This window comes from Embiotoca jacksoni, unplaced genomic scaffold, assembly GCF_022577435.1.
Source record: "Embiotoca jacksoni isolate LCO1_2020_lvr unplaced genomic scaffold, fEmbJac1.0.p SCAF_55, whole genome shotgun sequence".
NCBI lineage: Eukaryota > Metazoa > Chordata > Actinopteri > Embiotocidae > Embiotoca > Embiotoca jacksoni.
In genome coordinates this window covers 1,461,065-1,484,320 of record NW_027185409.1, presented here as the reverse complement: position 1 = coordinate 1,484,320, position 23,256 = coordinate 1,461,065, and the positions used below count along the sequence as shown (strand labels likewise).

Below are 23,256 nucleotides of genomic sequence, written 5' to 3'. Positions count from 1 at the left end.
TCCTGCGTATTTCAGAGTTTCCCTTCAAATAAAACCGAACTGTTCCTTTATTTACAGGCTTCAAACTAAACCATAAATCAAAGAGCCTGTTGGGAACTCGTGTCAACATTTAAAAAGTGCTGAGAGCTGCTGGTACTCACCCTGCCCATCATGTTCATGCTGCTGGTGGTCATGTTGCCTGATTGTCGGGTTGCTCGGCTGCTTGCTGCTGCTGCTGCTGCTGCTGTGCTGGTTGAACTGTGTGTGCTACCTGTGGAGCAACTGCTGCTCTTTATAGCACCTGAGCAGCTGAAGCCTTTTGTCCAAACAGCCTGAGCCAGCAGCGCGTCATAAAAGAGACGCTCAGTGTTCGGCATTTCTCTTAGAAACTAGAGACAAAGAGCCACAGACAGCAGCTATGTGTCTCCTTCAGTCCTCTGTTCACTGTGGACACGAAGCTTTCTAGAAACAAAAACCTGAAGACAATGACATCGTCACGCTGGACATGCACCGCTGTTCACATTCATCTCCGACAGAAACAACACCACCAGAAGTATCTTCAACATCTCAAATAATTCAACATAAAGTCGCCTGTTTGTCCTGACAGGAATAAAAATAAAAATAAACCTCTTTAAATCTTTAATACATCTTTTTTACTTGAATAAATTCTCCCCCAAAAAACTCATGTTACGATTGTTTATAGTAAAATCTTCTAAAGTCTTTAAAATAACAAAACACAAAACAAACACGAATCCATTCAGATAAACTAAAAACAAATCCACTTTCAATTCCACTCATTTTACAAAATAAAGTTTATTTTTTCAATGAGAAATAAAACAACAATTCATTATGAACGTTTGTTATTCGTGTGTTTAAACTCATTCAGGATTTGTTTCAGAATTAAATATTAAATGGATCAAAATAAGAGTCAGACTTTATAAATAAAAAATAACTAGGTGTGTTGAAATATAAACACAAGATCTTCTGTACTGATTTAATGATGAATGTGACATCATCAGCAGAAAGATGAAAAAAATATCATAAACGATGAACAGGGACATATATTTTATATTTCTATTAGTTTGTACGAATGGAATCCAGTGTGAAAAATAAACATAATATAAAGATGAGTGAATAATGTGATTGTGATTTCTTCTTTAAATTGAGAAAAATATATTTCAATAAAATCTAAAATCTAATCTCTGATTTTCAGTTCAGACTCTCAACAGGAAAAATGTCTCAGACTCAAATGAGCGTCTGTTGTTCGAAGGAAAAAACATGAAACACATCAAATCAGCTGGACGTAAAACATTCAACTTTCAATTTTAAATCTGGGATGTGTTGCAGCAAAATAAAATTTAGTAAAACCAACAGTCCAAACTGAGAAAATCTTTGTATGTCTTTAAATCAAAGTCCTGCTGACGACGTTCACTGTTCAGTTACTTTTCTGGACTTCTGGATGAAACAGGTATTTAAAGTTTTGTTGGTTTCCAACCTGCGTTGAAGTTTTATTGTATTTTCTTGATTTTTTGCGTGTGTGCAGCTGTTTAACTGGGAAGAACATCTATCTCCTCTAAGTTCACTCATTATCAGGGACGTGACAGAGAGAGAGCAGCTGTGTTTATTATTTATTAACTTCGGAAAATAAACCTGAGCAGATCCACGTTCCTGCAGATCAATCAGATCAATCAGATCAATCAGGTCAATGAGGTCAATCAGATCAATCAGATCAATGAGGTCAATCAGATCACTCAGATCAATCAGGTCAATCAGATCAATCAGATCAATCAGATCAATCAGGTCAATGAGGTCAATCAGGTCAATGAGGTCAATCAGATCAATCAGATCAATCAGACCAATGAGGTCAATCAAATCAATCAGGTCAATCAGGTCAATGAGGTCAATGAGGTCAATCAGGTCAATCAGATCAATCAGGTCAATCAGGTCAATCAGATCAATCAGATCAACCAGATCAATCAGATCAATCAGGTCAATGAGCTCAATCAGATCAATCAGGTCAATGAGGTCAATCAGATCAATCAGATCAATCAGATCAATGAGGTCAATCAAATCAATCAGGTCAATCAGGTTAATCAGATCAATCAGGTCAATCAGGTTAATCAGATCAATCAGGTCAATCAGGTCAATCAGATCAATCAGATCAATGAGGTCAATCAAATCAATCAGGTCAATCAGATCAATCAGATCAATCAGGTCAATGATGTCAATCAGATCAATCAGGTCAATCAGATCAATCAGATCAATCAGCAGTTCTGCAGTAAGTAAAAGACTTCAGAGCTTCAGTATTTTGTTTTCCTCTTCTTCCTCGTCTTCGTTTTAATGGTAAACCGCTGTCATAGGCAACAACCCTGTTTCCAAAAAGTTGTGTCGCACCGTAAAATGTAAATACAAACAGAATGCAATGATTTGCAAATCACATAAACTCATATTTAATTGCAAATAGATCAAAGACAACATATCAAATGTTGAAATGGAGAAATGTTTTTGTTTTATAACAAAATTTTGTACTTAATTTAAATTTGATGCTGTCACGTTTTGAGGGGTTTTTGGACTCAAATGCACGACAAACAAAAAGTAGAGTTTAGAATCGTTTACTAGTTGATACCAAAAACAGTGAAAAAAAAACAAAGTCCAGAAGGTGAAAAAACTCAGGTCAAACATTGAAAACCTACAAGACACTCGGAGGAGCACAGAGAATGAGCTTAGAGGTAACCATGACGACCGTCTGACAAAGAAGGAGGTGAGGAGGCAGACTTTATAAGCAGCAGGTCAGAAGATAACTGAACACAGCTGGAAACCATCAGGGCAGGAAGACAATCAGACACAGGTGGGAAGACAGGAGGACAGGAAGTAAAGACACAAGGGGAGTTACCAAAATAAAACAGGAAATGAACATGAAACCCTCAAAGAAAAGAGAAAGAAAAACTGAACGATGTCAGCAACAGGTCTCTATAAAGTTGTTTCAGGATGATGTTCACCACTGAGCTGCATCAACTCTTCTTTTAACAACACTCTGGAAACCTTTGGGAACTGAGGAGACCAGTTTCTGGAGTTTTGAAAGTGAAATGTGGTCCCATTCTTGCCTGATAGAGGATTCCAGCTGCTCAACAGTTCAGGGTCTCCTTTGTTGTATTGTTCATGTCCTGATGCTCCAGATGTTTTCAATGATTGACAGGTCTGGACTGCAGGAGGCCAGTTTATCAGCGGACTCTTCTACTAGAGAACCATGCTGTTGGAATACGTGCAGAACGTGGTTGGACGTTGTTCTGCTGAAATAAACAAGACCTTCCCTGAAAGAGACGTTGTCTGGATGGCAGCATATGTTGCTCCAAAACCTGAATATATCATTCAGCATTAATGCTTCCTTCCAGATGTTCAAGCTACCCATGCCATGTGCACTAATGCATCCCTGTACCATCACAGATGCTGGCTTTAGAACTGAGCTGATAACAAGCTGGATGGTCCCTCTCCTCTTTAACCTGGAGGATGCAGCGTCCATGATTTCCAAACAGAATCTCAGATTGTGATCCATCAGACCTCAGGACAGTTTTCCACTTCACCTCAGTCCATCTTCAATGATCTCGGTCCAGAGAAGGCGGCGGTGTTTCTGGATCATATTTCTATCTGGTTTCTTATTATTCGTCCTCTGGACTCTGTAGAGGAGGTGGGTGAGAGGAGGATGTTCGCCAATCAATCATGGACAACACCTCTCATCCCTTCCATGAGACTGTAGGAGCTTTAAGCAGCTCCTTCAGTAGCAGGCTGCTGCACCCTCGGTGCAGGATAGAGCGCCACCCGCAGGTCGTTTGGTCCGACGGCTGTCAGACTGTACAACACCACCCTATAATATATCGTTGCACTGTTCATCTCATTTCATTTCATTTCATAGCACCGGACATTTTTTTCCATTCATCCCAAACTGTATTTATTTATTTTTTAATTTAATTTAAAAAAAATTTTGTGTGTATATAGTCTGTGTGTGTATTTACATCTTATTTCTTATATCTTATACATATTTGTAAAAAAATGTCACATTGTGTGCACTTGTTTTTTTCTTGCTGCTGTGACGACCGAATTTCCCCACTGTGAGATTTATAAAGTCAATCTTATTTTATTTTATTTGAAGAATTTTAACCTGCATTTGTGGACGCAGCGATGAACTGTGTTCACAGACGATGGTTTTCAGAGTGTTCCTGAGCCCATGCAGTGATTTCCACTCCAGAATAGTGTGTTTTTAATGCAGTGCTGCCTGAGGGCCCGAAGATCACCACCATCCAATATTGGTTTCCAGCCTTGTCCCTTGTGTTCAGAGATTTCTCCAGATTCTCTGAATCTTTTAATGATATTATGAACCGTAGACGATGAAATCCACTAATTCTTTGTAGTTTTACGTTGAGGAACATTATTCTTAAATTGTTGAACTATTTTCCCAAACAGTCTTTCAGAGTGGTGAACCTCTCCCCATCTTCACTGCTGAGAGATTCTGCCTCTCTGAAATCAGTTTTTTCAGTTTTGAGATGTTTCACCAGGTGATTTTTTTTTTTTAGTTACACAACTTTTCCAGTCTTTTGTTGCCCGTGTCGCAACTTTTTGTTGCTGGCATCATTAAATAATACATTAATACATAAAATGCAGTTCATGTTTGTAGGAGTTTCTGAGCCCAAGTGTTATTCTCATTTCTTCATGCAGTTGAATGAAAGACAGAAAACTATTTAAACTAACTTTGTTTTATTATTTCTCACACTGACAGTGTTTAGTAGCAGGAGTCCATGATGCGCCTCATGCTCATGAACCTCATGTTGCCCATGTTCATGCCCATGCCCATGTTCATGTTCATGAAGTTCCTGTACTCTCCGGGCCTCATGTACATCATCCTGCCTCTGTACTGGGGCTGCTCGTACATCAGCCAGTGGCCGTCCATCACGTTGCAGGAATTGCAGTTGGACATGCGGTAACGATCCTGGATGTTGTCGCAGTCGTCCATCAGCTCGTGCATCTGACCTCCGAAGTTCTCCCTCTCGTAGATCCTCATCCTGTAAGATCCGCGGTGCTGGAACACATCGGTAATTAATAATCAATAATCAGTCAGCTGCAGAACAGGAAATCACTTCTTATCTGGACCGAAACACCACCAAAGGTACGTGGACGCCCAGAGGGTGACTCAGAGATGTAGGAGGACAGATTGGTTGAGTGGTTACCATGGGGATGGTGTGTACTGTGCTGTGGTGGGTTGAGTGGTTACCATGGAGATGGTGTGTACTGTGCTGTGGTGGGTTGAGTGGTTACCATGGGGATGGTGTGTACTGTGCTGCGGTGGGTTGAGTGGTTACCATGGGGATGGTGTGTACTGTGCTGTGGTGGGTTGAGTGGTTACCATGGGGATCATGCGGCAGGACCTGATGCAGTCGTTCATTCCCATCATGCTCATGTAGTCGGAGTACTCTCCCCTCCTCATGAAGTACTGGTTGCCCATGTAGTTAGTGCGGTCGTAGACCATGAAGCAGCCCCTCTCCACCCTGCAGGAGTGACACCTGCTCATGTAGGACGACATGTCAGCGCAGTCGTTGCTGCACTCGTAGGAACGGCCCTGGAAGTTCCTGTCCTCGTAGAAGACGATCTGAGGGGAGACGGGAGGAATGAATGACACCTTCAGGTCACATGACCGCTGCTAAGGTCACATGACATCATCAACATGCCACGTGAATGCAAACAACGAGATCAACTGTCAATCAATCACCTAATTAATCAACTAACTAATCAATCATCTCACTGATTGTTGCCTCCTTGTAGTTTTATAATAACAGGTGAAGTATTGATCACACAGAATGATTGATTAACCTCAGTTATTGTCTTGAGTGATTAAATTGATCGATTGATTTGATTGGTCGGCTGTTGAATCTTCCGACTGAGCTGCAGTACAGTTCAGCAGAGACCTGAGGGATGACATCACCAGCTCCTGGCCTGTGCGTGTAAAGTCATGTGACTCGATGGAGAGGTGCATGCTGGGACTTACCTTGCTCATCATGTTCATGTCAGCGGCAGACATTTTGTTGGTGTGTTGCTGGCAGGTTGCTGGCGGGTTGCTGTGAGCTGCTGGAGGTGGACTGCCTTCACCTGTGAGAGCGCAGCTTTTATACACCTGAGTGTCACTCACTGCTTTGTGTCAGAGCGCCGAGTCAGCACACACACACACACACACACACAAAGCCTCTTTGAAAGGGTTAACAATGACCACGTGAGGCTTTCAGCTGCTGTTTTCATCCACACCAGCACTTTGTTAACCTGTTCGGCAGCAGAACGACTCACCTGCAGCACCTTCAGCCTCAGATCACACTCAGCGGCACCTCCCGATCGAACTCTACAAAGTATTGATCACTGCGGCCGGTTGATCACTCCTCCTGTCACTTCTCACGCCGACAGTCAGAGTGGAGATCCTTCGAGTATCTGTTGGAGCTTTCTAACGATCTCATTTCATAAAGTAATAAACATTTTCATAAACTCACCTGAGAAGCTCCGCCTCCTTCTGCAGGTGACATCACCGTTAAACAGATGTGATCTGTCCTGGTCCAGATCCAGATGTTGATCAAAAACAAAACTGACGTTCTGTTTGTATCTAAAACCTCATTAAACTCGTATTAAATAATGAAGAGCAGAAAATTAGATTTTTACTGAAAACGTTTATTAAAATAATTTGGGGTTTTGTCCTTGTAGAAATAAAAAAAGAGTAAAAAAGATGCAGTCACGTGGTTCAAACATTCACTTTAAACTGGAGCCGAGTGATTGACAGTTATCATCTGATTTAAACAAATCTCTACGAACCAATTTAAATATTTATCAATAGTTAAATCACAAAACATTTTCTGTTTACTTTCCAAACACTTTCTGAGGGACTGAATTTAAACTCTTAAAAACACTGACGATGCGTTCAAGAACGCTCCTGAAAATTCAGTAAACTCTTTGGTCAGATTCACAATGATAATCAGAATCTTTGGTCAGAATCTTTTGTTCTCGCCTCTGATTGGCTGCTGAAGAACGGTCCCCGCTGATTCGGGTAAAAAAAACTGAGTGTTGCGCTCCTTTTTATTTCGACCCCTTCAACGACCTTTGACCCTAGGACAAGCAGGTGCCGTAGACGGTGACCTTGTGGCTGATTTCTCGCAGCAGCTCCTTCACAGCCGCCTCCAGCTCCACCAGCTGCTCCGCCTTCACCTCCAGAGTCCGCTGGTTGTCTTCGTACGACTTCTCCAGATCTGAAAAACGGAAAAACAAACCGTGACTGACCGCTCGTCTGGCCCCGCCTCCACAGCTGATGAACGACAAACGAGAACTTCTGATCCGAACTGTTTGGTGAACTTGTGATGTCACCTCTGAGCAGCTGCAGCTTGTCCCCGGCCTGCAGCAGCAGCTCTTTAGCTTCCTGCTGCAGTGACTTCGCCCTCTTCTTCGCGTCGGCCACGCCCCCTGCCTTCTGACCAATCAGCTGCTCCACCGTGGTGTACTTCCCCTTCAGCTCCGAGTCCAGGTCCTGAACACGCACACGCACACGCACATGCACACGCACACGCACACAGTGAACGATAGAAAACAGAACTGTGCCGAACCGCTCGCGATCAAACGGGCGAGCTCACCTTCTTGAGCGCTTCCGCCATCTTTCCGACGCTCACTGCGTCCTGATTGGTCAGTTCGGTGCTCAGCGTGACGTTCACCGCTTTGTCTCTCAGCAGCGTCACGTCCTGCTCGAGCTTCTGCAGCCTCTGGGTGGCGTTGTTCAGCTTCACCTCCGCGTCCACCGTCTCCGACTCCACCTGAACACAACACGGAGAGGTGACGCGTTACCGTCGGGCCTCTCGACGGGATGTCGCATAGTGACCGGGGAAGCGACCGTTTCCACGGTTACTGACGGAGGACAGCAGCTCATTGGTGTTGTGGATGTCGGCGGCGGCCTGCTGGATGGCGCTGCTGGCCGCCGTCTGGGCTCGCTGGGCTTCCTGCAGAGCTCGCTTCACTTCCTGCGCAGAGGCCTTGACGCCGGCCGCCTCCTCGCTGAGGGAGAGCAGAGACACTCGTCAGGCGGCGTTTCATCAGAACCGCGAAAAGACGTGCGGCCCGGAAGACGGGCGGGACTCACCTGGCCCGGCGGGCCTGGTCCAGCAGGTTCTCGGCCCTCTGGATGTCGTCGGCGCTCTGCTGCAGGATGGTCTCCACGTGTCCCAGCTCACCCACCTTCTGACGGATCTCGTCGGTCAGGTTCTGCAGCTGACCCGGCGAGGTCGGCATCTGCATGGCCAGAACCTCGTTGGCCACCAGCTCGATGCTCTCCAGGTCGGCGCCGTCCTCTGAAAGAACACACAGGTCAGAGGAGGATGAAGGGCGCTCTTCATCAGACCCGACAGGTCCGGATCCCCGGTGTGAAACAGGAAGTGAGGCGTACGTGTGAGGAAGTCTCGGATCTGTCTGATGAGGCTCCGCAGCTCCTCGTTGCTCCGGTCCACTTTCTGTTTGGTTCTGTTGGTCTTCATCAGAACATCCTGAGCGCTCAGCTTCGCCTCGTCCGCCTGCAGCTTCGCCTCGGACACCTGAGGACGACATCGCAGGTGAGACCACCAGAACCGGAACAAGACCCGGACCTGGACCCGGGGGACCACTCACCATCTTGGAGAGTTTCTCCACCTCCTCCATGGCGCTGAGGATTTCCTGTTCAGACTCTCGAGCCTTCCTCCAGACGCCGTTGGCCGTCGTCACGGCGCCGTCGCATCTGTCTCCTCCACACCGGACCCGACCCTCCGAGTCCACGCAGCCCAGACCGCCACAGGGGGCGCACGAGTCCTGACCCGAGGACGGACTGCCGCAGGTCTGCAGGAGAGAAACGATCGGATCATCAGGTCCTCACAGAAAGAAAAATCATTATTCAAAATCAAGTATAAATAAATAAATCATAATAAATTTAAATACATATAATAATAAGTAAACAATAAATAAATGAAACACAAATGTGACGAGTTTATAAAAATAAAGTTCAACATAAATAAAAATCCTCCGCCGGATGTAAATGTTTGTGTTCCGATTGGATCACCTGGACGCCGCCCCACCTTGTGGCTGATCTCTGATTGGTCCAGAGTCTGCAGCTCTCCCGCCAGCTCGTCCAGCCTCTGAGCGTGCTCAGTGTGTCTCCTCAGGAACTCGTCTCTGGTCTGGTTCATTTTGTCCTCCGTGAGTTGCCGTAGCGCGGCGGAGGTTTCCACCGGGACGGCGGAGGCGTTGGCTCGAGCTTCGGCCGCCTCAGACTGCACGAAGTACTTGGTGACGCTATCCGTCGCCCCTGGCAACAGACAGGAAGTAGAAGTCAGTTGAGGAGAACTTTATTTAAACTCAGTGTCCACCTGCAGGGGGCGACGCGGCACCACGGAGCCTGGAGCCGACCCCCCTCCCGCCGCTGACCTTTGACCTGTAACCCTTCACCTCTGATGTCGGAGTTCTTGATGAACTCGACCTGGTCCAGCAGCTCCTGAACCGTCCGCTCCAGTTTCTGAGCATCCGACGTCACCGAGTCCAGTTTGGCGTCCGCAGCAGAGTCTTGGTCCTCCACCTGGACCAGAGTCTGCTCGGTGAGGTTCAAAGTCCGGCTCAGGGCTCCCATCAGGTCACTGGGGGACACACAGAGGTCAGAGGTCAGCGCTGACACTAACCTGAGGCGCTCTGATCTCCGATTGGCCCCGATCCCACCTGGCCTGCTGCAGCAGGTGCTGGACCTCGCTGAGCGGCTGCGCGGCCGGGTTCTGGTTCAGGAGGAGCCGGATGTCGGCGGCGCTCCTCTCCACGCTCTCGATGGACTTCCTGTACGGGCCGCCGACTCCGCTGGCTTTGATGGCGTTGACCTTGTTGACCAGTCGGTGCGTCTGATTGGTCAGCTGGCCGATGATGTCATCCCACTCGGCGAAGCACTGGTGGCAGCGCCGGCAGTCGGGGAACGTTCCCGAGAACCCGCGAGCGCACACGTCGCAGCGCGGCCCGGAAACGCCGTCCACGCACACGCAGAGACCGCTGAGCTTCTCACACTGGAGGGATGAGATACCGCGGGGGTCGCAGTCACAGGCTGGGGGGAGGGGGGGGGGCAGATCAATAGATCATCAAACAATCAGGACGACCAATCAGATCATTGATTATCAGACACACACACAGAGACACACAAATCTGTGTTGTTTTAATGTTTTGTAGAAGGAAGTCTTCCAGAAAAATGTTTTTACTGTAAATGAGAAGTCTGTGTGTGTGTGTGTGTGTGTGTGTGTGTGTGTGTGTGTGTGTGTGTGTGTGTGTGTGTGTGTGTGTGTGAGTGAATCTGTTTAACATCTGGTTTGTATTAAAAACAACTGAAGCTTTTTTTTTCACTGCAGAAATAAACAGATCTTCATTTGAATCACTCTGAACACCCCCCACCCGCCCGCCCACCCGCCCGCCCGCCCGCCCACACACACACACACACACACACACACACACACACTAACAAAGCCTCTTTGTGGACTCTGAAGGACATTTGGAGGTTCAGACAGATGTCTGCTTCTCCGAGGGGAACATCTGGATTTAATAAGAGTCACAGCAGATCTGAGAGCTTCCCACGATGCAACGGGGCAGCGGCTCCGCTTCTTACCCTCTCTGTCTGAACTGATCTGGATCCTGGTCTGGCTGGCGGTCAAGTGATGTTGGTCATGTGACTGATTGGTGAACTTACCGTGACATTTGACCTCTGGGTCTCCCCAGAAGAGTTCTCTACACTCGCTGCATGTTCTTCCTCCGAAGCCGGGGCTACAGGAGCACTGTCCGCTGACCTGAGGACCAAACACACACACACACACACACACACACACACACACACACACACACACACACACACACACGTTGGTTTCTTTAGAATATTCGGGGTTTCTTCCTCAGAGAGTTCATGCGGTCGCAGGTCGTCACCTCGTTGCAGGACGTCCCGTACGAGTGTTCGGGGTCGCAGCTGCAGCTCTGACAGCCGCCGCCGCTCGCCATGTTCCAGGTGTCGGCGGCGCAGCGGTCGCAGTGCTGACCGATCACGTTGGAGAGGCAGTGACACTGACCGCTGTTGCGCTCGCAGTGGCAGTCGCCGGATGATTGACAGCTGGAGGAGTTGCTGCCCAGCTGGTTACACACACACTCTGTGGAGGACATCACATGTTACACACACACACACACACACACACACACTGTGTGTTATACTGGTCTCAGCGCTAAAGCTGGTTACCACGGTAACCCAATGAACTCACTCCTGCAGTTCTGCAGCAGGGCGTTGCCGTAGTAACCCAGCTTGCAGCTCTGGCAGGCGTCGCCCTCGCTGTGGTACAGGCAGCGCCGGCACTCTCCGGTCCGTCCGTCGCAGGACTCCGGGTCCAACATGTTGATGTTGTTGTTGCACTGACAGGGCTGACACCGTCCCCCGGCCTCCCCGGGGTTACCATAGTAACCAGGGGAGCACTCGTCACAGCGAGCACCTGGAGAGGACAGGCGAGAGGGAGAAAGTGACTTTAATGTTTGCCTTGACCACGCCCCCTTGTGGAGGGACACGTTTATTGATCAGAAAGAGCACAGATGACCCTCCAAAATAAAAGACTCTTCAGTTTCACACCAATCACAAGGCTTTTTGGTGTTTTCGATCATCTCAGGTGCACCTGACACCGACGCTGCAGCCATCACCTCCTCTTCCTCGTGACCCTGCAGCGACCTCACACTTCACACAGCAACTCTTTACCTGACACACTTTCCCTGCTTCCACCGTTCAGCTGTCGGTTTCATTGACAATAATAACAGTGCTGCTGAAAGGTGTTTTACTGCTTTACATCCCCCAACATTTCCGCTCAGACGGTCTGAGGTGGAAACAAAAGAAGAAAGTTGGTGATTCATGCGTCCGTCAGCAGCTGATTTCAGCCTGAACATCTTGTTTCCTGCTGTAATAACAGAGTCGCAGCGTTTCCTGCTCGTCATCACATTCTTCTCTTCAAATTAAAAGCCTGTCCGTCTCTGCAGGCAGCAGCTGTCACCATCATGAAAACTAAAGCACCGCACTCAGAAAACGTCCTGCTGACAACCACAACCCTGATGAGTCTGTTTGTGTTTCTACTGTCACATCCGCTGCTTTCATCCCGATTCTGCTTTGAAATGTTTTAGAAAAACTGCAAGTTTCTGTATCTTCCTCTGTGTTAATAAAGTTTTTACTTGAGTGTTGATAAAGTTTTTATTAATTTTTTTACCTCTGTATCCCGTGTTGCAGACGCAGATCGCCTGCTGGCTGTCGTCGCCACGGTAACAACTTCCCGCAAACTGCCGCAGGCTGTCTGGGCCGTCAGGACACATGCAGGGACGACAGTGGTCACCTGATCCCAACACCGGGTCGCCATAGTAACCACCCAGACACCTGGACCGAGGTGAGAGAACAGAATGGGTTCACAGATCTGAGTGATGATTGACAGGACAGGCCGACTTCATGTAAAGGACACGGTTGGTTGATTGATCGATTGATTGATTGATTGATTGATTGATTGGCGCACCTGTCGCAGCTGTGTCCGCCGCTGTGGTCCCTGCAGTCGATGCACCGTCCGCTGTCGGGGTCGCAGGTGTCGGCGTGTCCGTTGCAGGAGCAGGGTCGGCAGGTGGGGAAGCCCCAGTGACCCGGCAGACAGCGATCGCACTGTCGGCCGTACGCCCCCGAAACACACGAACACTGACCGGTCAGCTGATCACAGAACGGACCGTGTGACCCCTGAGCGTCGCACGCACACGCTGAAACACACACGACACACAAACACGTCAGCTGCAGAGCTCACAAACCACAACCATACAGAGGTCAGAGGTCAGGAGGACCTGTCAATAAAGTTTCTACTGCTGCGTCTAACTTAGTGTCAATAAAGTTTTGAACTGCAAACAAAGACAGGTTCATAAACAGGTTGTTGTGACTGTTTAGATTCGACATGTTTACATCAATGGGAGTTCCACATGTCTATTTATTGATTCGTGATCGGATGGTGATCGGATGGTGATCGGATGGTGAGGTTCTGACCTCTGCAACCGTTGGGTCCGAACTGGAACGTGGAGGGAGCACATCTGTCACAGTTCCTGCCAACCACGTTGGGGCGACACTGACACTGACCCCCACTGGGGTCACACACAGTGCTGAGGGAGCCCTGAGGGTCACACTGGCATTCTGGGAAATAGAGTTCAACACAGGAGACATGTTAGAAAACTGATGACAGATTTACGAGGTCTGTGGTCGTCTGAGGAATGTTGAGAAGAAACCAGTCGAGTCTTGTTCAGGGAGAAACCTGCAGGTCGAACACCAACAAGATGGAAACAATGATGAGTGACATTTATCAGAGATTAATAAACCCAATAGGAAGAAAGATTCAGCTGCAGAGAAGAGGAAGAAGAGAAGAGGAAGAAGATGATGAGAGGGGCCAAAGATCAACAGACTGTTTGTTATTGCAGGACAGAAGAAGGAGTGATGAGAGGTGGGAGATGTACAGACGATGACTGTTGTTCTGGACTGCAGAAAATGTTTGTTTTGCTTGGATCAGCTGATCTGCAGCTCCTTTTTCAGCCAATCAGAGTGGAGCTTTGACTTGAAAATAAACACTGATGTTCTGACCCGCCTCTCTGTTTGAGTTGCTGTTCTGGACTTTTCCTTTGAAAAGGTTCAGTGTGGATGTTTTTAGTTCTCTGCGGTTGAAATGTGCTAGATAAAGAAATCTGCTGCATCTAATACCTTTTAATGAGCACCAGCTTTGAAACAAACCCTGAAGGGAATTCCTCTTTTCTAGGCTCATTCCACAGGAGGTCAAAGGTCAGCTGAGCAGAGACAACCGTCACACAGCAGAAACATTTTTATGTTCTGGTCCTGAACTCTTGGATTGTCTCAGGTTTGGTATTTGCGTCAGTCCAAGACTTTTTGTGGAGTAAGGAGTTTTAAGGTGGAGTCAGAAGGTTTAAGGCGGAGTCAGGTGTTTAAGGCGGAGTCAGGAGTTTTAAGGCGGAGTCTGGCGTTTTAAGGCGGAGTCAGGAGGTTTAAGGCGGAGTCAGGAGTTTTAGGGCGGAGTCTGGAGTTTTAAGGTGGAGTCAGGAAGTTTAAGGCGGAGTCAGGAGTTTTAAGGCGGAGTCTGGAGTTTTAAGGTGGAGTCAGGTGGTTTAAGGCGGTGTCAGGAGGTTTAAGGTGGAGTCAAGAGGTTTAAGGTGGAGTCAGGAGGTTTAAGGCGGAGTCAGGAGTTTCAAGGTGGAGTCAGGAGGTTTAAGGCGGTGTCAGGAGGTTTAAGGTGGAGTCAAGAGGTTTAAAGCAGAGTCAGGAGGTTTAAGGCGGAGTCAGGAGTTTCAAGGTGTAGTCAGGAGGTTTAAGGCGGAGTCAGGAGGTTTAAGGCGGAGTCAGGAGGTTTAGGGCGGAGTCTGGAGTTTTAAGGTGAAGTCAGGAGGTTTAAGGCGGAGTCAGGAGGTTTAAGGCGGAGTCAGGAGGTTTAAGGTGGAGTCAGGTGGTTTAAGGCGGTGTCAGGAGGTTTAAGGCGGAGTCAGGAGGTTTAAGGCGGACCTTTAGCTCCCTGGTGCAACATGGCAGAGATGCTGAAGATGAAGTTCCTGCAGATGTCTGTCATCTGCGTCTTGACGACACTCTGGCTGTTCTCCAGACATCGATAACGCTGGAAGGTGTCCCAGCCGCTGTCCCCGCTGGAGTCGCTTCCCTCTGAGGCCGTGAATAAGTCCAGGTTCTTACAGTGAGGCATCAACACGATCTGAGAGGACGAAAACACGAGACTGACGAAAGACACTCTGGTCTAGTTTAACCTCTGAAGGTCTAGTTTAACCTCTGAAGGTCTAGGTAAACCTCTGAAGGTCTAGTTAAACCTCTGAAGGTCTAGTTTAACCTCTGAAGGTCTAGTTAAACCTCTGAAGGTCTAGTTTAACCTCTGAAGGTCTAGTTTAACCTCTGAAGGTCTAGTTTTACCTCTGAAGGTCTAGTCTAACCTCTGAAGGTCTAGTTTAACCTCTGAAGGTCTAGTCTAACCTTTGAAGATCTAATTAAACCTCTGAAGGGCTAGTCTAACCTCTGAAGATCTAATTAAACCTCTGAAGGGCTAGTTTAACCTCTGAAGGTCTAGTTTAACCTGTGAAAGTGTTCACATGTATGAAGGCGCTACACTTCGATGAATTCAGTATCAGAGCTGTTCCTCACCGAGTCGATGAGCGTGTACGGAGACTGGACGTCACTGAGGGCCGAGTACAGAGGCAGGCTGAGGCGGACCGTGTAGTTCAGACCAGATTCAAAACAAACCGATCTGGGCAGAGTTGCGTACCTGCAGGAGGCGGAGTCACACTGGTGTGAGCTACTGAAACACTTCCAGGCTCAGGAGAAATGGAGGCTCAAACATTAACATTCACATTACAAATAAAAAAGAGTTTTAACGAGCTCCATCTTTCCTGTAACACAATGTAAGAACACGGTGTAAGTCCAGCCTCATGTGAGCCGGTTGGTTCTGCTGACCGTGAGCCGGGGTGAAGAGACGTCATCTGGTTGTCGTCGTCGGGCACCGTGTTGATGCAGCGGCTGTCGGCACTGATTGGTCCGGGCCTCATCACCGTCATCAGAACCTCCTCCCATTGGTCAGGAAGCTGCAGACAGACACATCACAGGGCGTCGTGGTTATTGTGGGTGGAGTTACGGTGCTGGTGGGCGGGGCTACACCCACGCTGAAGACGGCGTCCTACCTGCGGCTCGTAGCGGACGAGGATGTCGTACTCCATGGAGTGAGGGATGTTGTCCACGGAGAACTCCAGGAAGGCCCCCTCGGGAACGCTGACCAGGCCCATACCCGTCCAGGTGGGACTTCGGTCCAGAGGGTGGGGCCTCGGGACCACCGCCACTCCCTCAAGAGAAAAAGAGAAAAGACACGAAGACTGATGAAACCGCCGAGTCACTCGTATGATGAAGAAGAAGAAGCAGTTTTATAAGTTGTTCGATTGAGTTTGAATCAAAGTTTAAATCTGCAGTTCAGCGTAACGACGCACCGTCCGACGTACATTTATTGACACGGAAAGGTTTGAACATCAAAAGGTCAAACTGAGGCACTCACAGGTCCAAACTTGGCGTCCTCGGCCTCGTAGGTGTAGTGATCCAGAGCAATGAAGTAGAAGCCCGACTCGACCTGATCACAGCGGCGGCCGAACATGTGGTCTCTGCAGACGCACTGGCCGCTCACCTGGTCACACCTGGAGGACGGACAGGAAGTGGAAAGAACGAATGAAAAATAAATTTAAAAAAAAGTGAAATGGAGCAGAACAAACAGGAAGTACACTAAAGGTCTCACACACACACACACACACACACACACACACACACACACACACACACACACACACACACACACACACACACACACACACACACACACAGAGAGAGAGGATGCAGGAAGTTGGAGAGAAACTCACCGGTTGTTGACGGCTCCTCCGAGGTCACAGTCACATGGTCTGCAGCCGTCCATGTCGTTACTGAGACCCCAGTGTTCAGACTGCAGACAGACACACACACACACACACACACACACACACACACACACACACACACACACACACACACACATTATTAAATCATTTTCAGACCTCCCAGCTTGTTTCCGTCTGTAAAAACCTGATTTCAGGCTGCGAGAGGAAAAAATACTTTCATCTCCTCACATTAAAGTCATAAACACACACAGTAAACTGACTGACAGCTGATTGGTCGGTTCCATCACGAACTGGATTTAAAACGTCTTTTCTCACCACACATTGGTCGCAGTCTCGTCCCGTCACCAGACGTTTGCAGAAACAATTTCCTGTTTCGTTGTCACAGGGATTTCCTCCAGGAACTGTTCCCAGGGGGCTGCAGGAGCACGCTGCAACACACACACACACACACACACACACACACACACACCGCGTCACACACAAACACACACTACCTGGTGATACGAAGGTATTATGCACTTCTTACACAGGTGTTCTTTTCCGTACCTTCGCATCCGTCCGGCGCATCACTCAGCGCGTAGTGCGCCTGCTTGCAGCGCTCGCAGCGTTCTCCCTCCACGTTGACTTTGCAGCGACACTGACCAGCGATCAGACCGGCTCGGACGTCCGTCATCCCATCACATATTCCTCCGTTCAGAGAACCCACAGGGTCACAGCTACACGCTGCAGAGACACACACAGGTCGAAGGTCAAAGAGGATCGAACAGCGATGTGAAGGTCAGGTCGTGTTAATGTGACCCTGTTTTTGGTCTACAGGTCAGATCGGGTTAATGCAACAGAGACATGTTAATGTCCGTCTCTGTCTGTCCCACACACTGATAAAAAATATTAAATTGATTCAGTTTACCCACAATCCCCTGCTCTGATATTAACATGGACCCAACATGGCTGACGGTGATAATAATAAGTTGTAGAACACCCCCCCCCCCCCCCGAGGGATGTGTAAGACTCGGGGATGTACGGCTGAGCGGATCGTCTGCCAGGCAGGTCTGAGCCTGGATGAAACCACAAACATTTCTACGTCTCATCTTCAACCTTTCATCTTTGTTCTGTTAGAAGTCTGCTGGCAAAAACAATCTCACCTCAAAGTCTGCGTCTGCGATGGTAAGAGGAGACAGAAACCACATGACTGAGTCCCTCCACCCGCTGAGGAAGACCATGATATTCTGATCAAAAGGTCCACAACAGATACTAAATGGATCTTAGAGCGAGATGGTTTGTTTGAACTGTGAAACCTCACGTGTAAAACAATCACAAAAATCAAAAGCAGAGATTTTTGTCTGAAGAAATAAATCCTCCATGTTGTGTCTGTGTCCTCCTGCCGAAGACGTCCATCTTCACAAACATCAGGGTTCAGACAGCAGCGGACATTTTAATAAAGAGAGGACTCACGCTGGCAGAAACAGGAAGTACAACAAACAGGAAACAGAAAGAAAAACAAACAGGAAACATGAAGTACAACAAACAGGAAACAGAAAGAAAAACAAACAGGAAGTAAAACTTGAAGCGAGGACTCACGCTGGCAGATGAGCGGGTCTCGGACGTCTCTCTCCGGGTGTTGGTAGTAAAACGGTTTGCACTGTTCACACTGACGTCCGGCCGCGTTGTGCTGACAGTCGTCACAAACTCCTCCGCTGACGTTCCCCGAAGCCTCGAACACGGCGGCGTCGAAGTGGCACGAGTCCGAGTGCTGGTTGCAGTTACACTCTGAGGAGAAGACGTTCGGCGTGTTCATTTGGCGTTTCGTTCGGTACGTTTACGCTGCGGACCGCGAGGACCGCCGGAGGAGGCGGTGGGACTCACTCTTGCAGGCGTTACTGCTTCGACCTTCAGCCGGTCTCCAGGGAAGGTCGTGGTGGAAATCCTGACACTTCTCACAGTTCAGACCTTTAGTGTTGTGTTTGCACATGCAGTGACCGTGAACCTGCAACACACACGGACACACCGATGGTCAATAATCAATATTCACATGCAGTGACCGTGAACGAGGAGAAACTCTCACATCAATCTAATTCATTATCGAGCAGTAAACATACGGCCGCGTCTTCAAGAGAGAATTTACTGCTAATTTAATAAAGTTTATTCGGAAAGCTGTTGTTTTCTAAGATGATCAGCAGAAACAGTTTCATAACTAACAAAGTTAAAACCACAGAGTCTGAGCACAGGAAACAAACAGGAAACAGAAAGTAGAGCAAACAGGAAACAAACAGTGGAACAAACAGGAAACAAACAGGAAATAGAAAGTAGAACAAACAGGAAACAAACAGGAAACAGAAAGTAGAACAAACAGGAAACAGAAAGTGGAACAAACAGGAAACAAACAGGAAACAGAAAGTGGAACACACAAACAGGAAACAGAAAGTAGAACAAACAGGAAACAAACAGGAAATAGAAAGTAGAACAAACAGGAAACAAACAGGAAACAGAAAGTGGAACAAACAGGAAACAAACAGGAAACAGAAAGTGGAACACACAAACAGGAAACAAACAGGAAATAGAAAGTAGAACAAACAGGAAACAAACAGGAAACAGAAAGTAGAACAAACAGGAAACAAACAGGAAACAGAAAGTAGAACAAACAGGAAACAAACAGGAAACAGAAAGTGGAACAAACAGGAAACAAACAGGAAACAGAAAGTAGAACAAACAGGAAACAGACTCCCTGCCCCCCTCTCCAGGAATCTCCCCTCCCCCTTTCAGGACTCACCATGCCCTCCCTGACGTGGCCGGCCTGGATGGGGGCGCACTCGGAGGCGTGTCCGTAGCAGAAGCAGTTTCCTCGGACCACCATGTCGTAGACGGCGTAGTAATACTTCTCTTTGATCTCCATGCGAGAGTCCAGCAGGTTGTCGCCGAGCGTGTGAAGCCGGGTGAACTTCACCTGCAGGTTGGTGATCTTCAACATGTCTGAACAAACGTATCAATGACGGATCAATGACAGATTAATGACGGATTAATGACGGATCAATAACTGATCAATACATCCAGATCTCCGAGACCTACTTTGTATCCGGGGGCTGTACGGGTCTTCGATCCTGAACACCGGATCCAAAACTCTGAAAATCACCTGGAAATAAAAAAGGAGATATTTCACCAAAAATATTATCTTAGTAACAACCGATGACATCACGGTGACATCACAGCCATATGCGACGGGTCGCGGTACCTCTCCCTCGGTGGACGGCTCGATGTCGGAGTAACGCGAGTCACAGATGACGTCGTCGACCTTCTGCATCGGACCCTGGGAGACCGACGGGAAGGACGTCTCACAGTCGTAGGCGAAGTAGCGGTAAACCTGCCACGTCTTCCCGAAGTCAGCTGACCGCTCGATCACCATGGCAGCAGGTCGGAACGTCTGAGGGCGACAAAGACGGAAAATCTTCCTGTTGCTGCTGCATGATCTCCAGGACCCCGTTTTCTTTTACCCGGTTACCCAGAATCCCCTGCTGTGTGCGTGACTCACCTTGAAGGTCATGATGAGATGTGTGAAGTGGAACTCGGCCTCCAGGTTCAGCTGGATGGTGACGTTCTCCAGACCTGCGGACGGGAGAACGATCGATACAGATCGAACAGATAATCAGTGATACGGAAGTGGATCAGTAAGTTCCATAGTGTCCCTGAACGCAGCACGCTGCAGCGGGAGGGTCAATAACCGTCATCGGGAAGTATTCAGAGTTAACAATTTGTGTCGGAGTTCTTCTGTGGTGCAGGACTCAAACAGACACACACACACACACACACACACACACACAGGATGGCCCCCCTCCTCCTCCTGTGTGGCCTCCAGCTGGGACTTGCCTCACAGCTTGAGAACCCACTAATCGTGGAGGAGTGAAGGACAAAAGGCTGTAACTTTAACACAACCCTCTGATGCATGAGAAAGACCTCCAGCTGTGTCGGCCAATCAGACGCCTGCGGGGGGGGGGGGGGGACATTCCTGCAGACAAGGAGCTCGTCTCTGATTGGTCCAACTGATCAGCTCCATTCATAAAACACAAGGTTGTTGTCACTCACACACACTTTAAACCTCGTTCCCCCCCCCCCCACCGTTCTCAGACTGCCACCAGGTCTTCAGTCGGTTCACAGCGAACGTGGTCACGACGTTCTCGACTCGGTGGCCGCTCATCTGGTCGGCCAACTTGTCGTACGGCGTGGCCGAGTCGCACACGAAGCACTTCTTCTCCTCCTGTGGAGGGAGACGGCGGGGAGGGGGGGGGGGGGGGGTTAATATGGGAGGTGAATTCCTCACATTCCTCCAGGAGAAGAGAAACTCTCTGCCCGGATATTTTAACAACAAATTAAATCTTCTTCACTCACTTCCAGAAAATCAGTTTTACAATCAGCTGACAGTGTTTGTGTGTGTGTGTGTGTGTGTGTGTGTGTGTGTGTGTGTGTGTATGTGTGTGTGTGATTCAAAGTTCTTCTTACAGACAAGTCGTTGGCTGCATCGTGACCTTTGACCTATAAAGTCGCCTGCATTTCATCCACAGGAACATCTGGACAAACATCTGTCTGCTGTCAGAGACTGTTTCCTTATAGGGAGATCGTTTTACACAGGAAGCACTGCAGACTGCATCATACATACACACACACACACACACACACACACATATAAACACCCCCACAGATACACACACAAATACACAGACACACATACATACATATACACACACACACACACACACACACACACACTTTAACTCACCATCCAATCAGAGAGCAGCAAATCTGAAGTGTTTCATGCTGGCAGCCATAAACAGTGACACACAGATAACAAACATCTTCCTCCATGTCAGACTCACTGGTCAACAAACTCACAGGTCAAAGGTCACCAAACGTTTTTAGAGCGGGTTGAACATATCAGGATCTCTTTCTGTAATCTGGTTTAACTAAACCCGACAGAACCAGACCATCTCAACCTGAGCACGCTCATTTAAAAAGGGGGCGGGGTTTGCAGAAATCTGACCAATCGCAAACATGGACAGGTGTCCCGACAGCAGAGCGACATGTTTTACAAACGTCCTCAGAGGGCTGTCTCACTCCTCAGAGGAGTGAGACAGCTCCACGGGATCTTCTCCAACTGGTGATGTAATTTTTCAGAGACGTGATTGGTCAGTAGGCGGAGCTTTGGCACGTTTTGATCTGAAGTCGTGAGCATAACCTGCTATTGGAGCAGGTTAGCTCTGTTGCATCAGTTACCATGGCAATGTAGCCTGGTAAGAAGTGAACCAGCTTCGTAACCGTGACAACCCAGAGTTAAACCTGAAGTTACCTTCGTAGTACAGGCTTCAGGTGTTGTTTCCCTGCAGGTGTTTGTTTACCTGGTGTTCAGGTGTTGTTTACCTGCAGGTGTTTGTTTACCTGTTTCTCAGAGTGTTGTTTACCTGCAGGTGTTTGTTTACCTGTTTCTCAGAGTGTTGTTTACCTGCAGGTGTTTGTTTACCTGTTTCTCAGAGCGTTGTTTACCTGCAGGTGGCTGACGATGCAGAACGGTTCGGGTCGTCTCAGTCCACAGGTGGAGGTGGATGACAGTTGATGAGCTCGACCAATCAGCAGGTCACCCGTTGCCGGGTAACAGCTGCCTTCGGTGCACATGTCGCCGAACTCTGAGAAGTCGACTTCCTCCTGGGCCCAGCTCACTGAGGCCCCGCCCTCCTGAGCACAGGTGAACATCTGCAGAGCTGAGACAAGAGGCTCTTATTGTGAAACTCCAACAAATAGTTTGATCTGAGATCAGAGCTGCTGAGGCCCCGCCCACTGATGTTAGTACGTTTAATAAACAAACATTAAAAACTTTCATCATTCATTAAACAAGAGAAAATGTTAATCTGTTGGTTTGAGCAGCTTCATCATTAATCATTAATCAGATTCATTTACACTTCAAACTGATCTCAGGTCACTTTTCTGCTCTGAACTGTTCACAGATTAATAAAGTCATCAAAAGTGATGAAGAGCAGCTGGTCAGCTCCGAGGGTCACGTGGTCTGACTTTAATCTGTTTTAAAATGTCATGTGTAATTCAATGAGAACAGTTCAAGATCAGTTTAAGTTCAGTTTTTTCTCCAACGTGAAAATCCTTTGATCTGAATCGGTTTCAGGAAAACTGGAGATTTTTTTCTCGTTAAAAAGTAAAAATAAAGTCTCAGAAAAGTGAAGAAGATCGAAGGAGATCAAACGATCCGAAGTTCAACTTTTAAATAAAATGTTTGACTTTTAAACTTTATTGAACAACAGAAACCGACGATTGGAGATAAGAAAACTTCATTTTGATTTAAAACTCACCGAGCAGCGCCGCGAGCTGAAGCTGCAACATGCTGCCGGTCCAAACGGGTCCAAACGGAACCAGACGGAACCAGAACAGATCCGAGAACAGATCCAGACACACGGAGGAAATCCTGCAGCGGGACTCGGACAGATCCGGACTTCTTCACACCCGCAGATCGTTTGAACTGCTGGTTCCTGCAGACTCTCAGGACCCCGCAGACCCCCGCAGACCCCCCTCAGACCTCCGGGCCACGCCCCCTCAGATTCACCGGCAACGAACATCCTTGTTTCAAAATAAAAGTGTCTTTCTATCAGCCTTGTTGAAATGATTGTTTAATAGGAAACCAACAGAGTTAAAGGGTTAATGCAACAAAACAACAAACTAATTCAAACAAGGACGGAAACATAATTAAATAAACATTAACCTGCCATAAACAAGAAA

The 23,256-nt window shown here is 47.9% G+C and overlaps 2 protein-coding genes across 2 annotated transcripts; both read right to left on the bottom strand.

The window, feature by feature from the left end:
- Positions 1 to 4,753: 4,753 nt before the first annotated feature.
- On the bottom strand, positions 4,754 to 6,031 carry LOC138212386 (gamma-crystallin M2-like). The gene is made up of 3 exons (XM_069172739.1): positions 6,014 to 6,031; positions 5,375 to 5,668; positions 4,754 to 5,050 (listed from the first exon to the last, which is right to left on the bottom strand). The coding sequence occupies exons 1-3, from the start codon at positions 6,029 to 6,031 to the stop codon at positions 4,754 to 4,756; spliced, it is 609 nt and encodes a 202-aa protein (XP_069028840.1).
- Positions 6,032 to 6,657: 626 nt separating this feature from the next.
- On the bottom strand, positions 6,658 to 22,974 carry lamb1a (laminin, beta 1a). The gene is made up of 33 exons (XM_069172726.1): positions 22,833 to 22,974; positions 22,018 to 22,232; positions 20,599 to 20,737; positions 20,015 to 20,088; positions 19,718 to 19,906; positions 19,555 to 19,618; positions 19,259 to 19,458; positions 18,355 to 18,475; positions 18,070 to 18,258; positions 17,038 to 17,214; positions 16,807 to 16,919; positions 16,477 to 16,556; positions 16,122 to 16,257; positions 15,757 to 15,915; positions 15,533 to 15,660; positions 15,224 to 15,344; positions 14,582 to 14,783; positions 13,070 to 13,213; positions 12,561 to 12,792; positions 12,264 to 12,427; positions 11,283 to 11,507; positions 10,957 to 11,174; positions 10,727 to 10,823; positions 9,724 to 10,093; positions 9,460 to 9,644; positions 9,090 to 9,319; positions 8,650 to 8,853; positions 8,432 to 8,576; positions 8,129 to 8,336; positions 7,902 to 8,043; positions 7,629 to 7,805; positions 7,366 to 7,525; positions 6,658 to 7,250 (listed from the first exon to the last, which is right to left on the bottom strand). The coding sequence occupies exons 1-33, from the start codon at positions 22,861 to 22,863 to the stop codon at positions 7,111 to 7,113; spliced, it is 5,379 nt and encodes a 1,792-aa protein (XP_069028827.1). The 5' UTR covers positions 22,864 to 22,974; the 3' UTR covers positions 6,658 to 7,110.
- Between the last annotated feature and the right edge of the window lie 282 nt (positions 22,975 to 23,256).

Bases quoted from the DNA above. Each gene is read 5' to 3' on its own strand.
- LOC138212386 (XM_069172739.1), bottom strand. The intron at 5,051-5,374 runs GTAACCACTCAA...GATGTGTTCCAG, and splicing joins CCTGCCGCATGATCCCCATG to CACCGCGGATCTTACAGGAT.
- lamb1a (XM_069172726.1), bottom strand. From the start codon at position 22,863: ATGTTGCAGCTTCAGCTCGCGGCGCTGCTCG. The intron at 20,089-20,598 runs GTGGGGGGGGGG...TCCCGTCCGCAG, and splicing joins CTGGTGGCAGTCTGAGAACG to GTCTGGAGAACGTCACCATC. The intron at 13,214-14,581 runs GTCCGCCTTAAA...TCTATTTCCCAG, and splicing joins GTTGCACCAGGGAGCTAAAG to AATGCCAGTGTGACCCTCAG.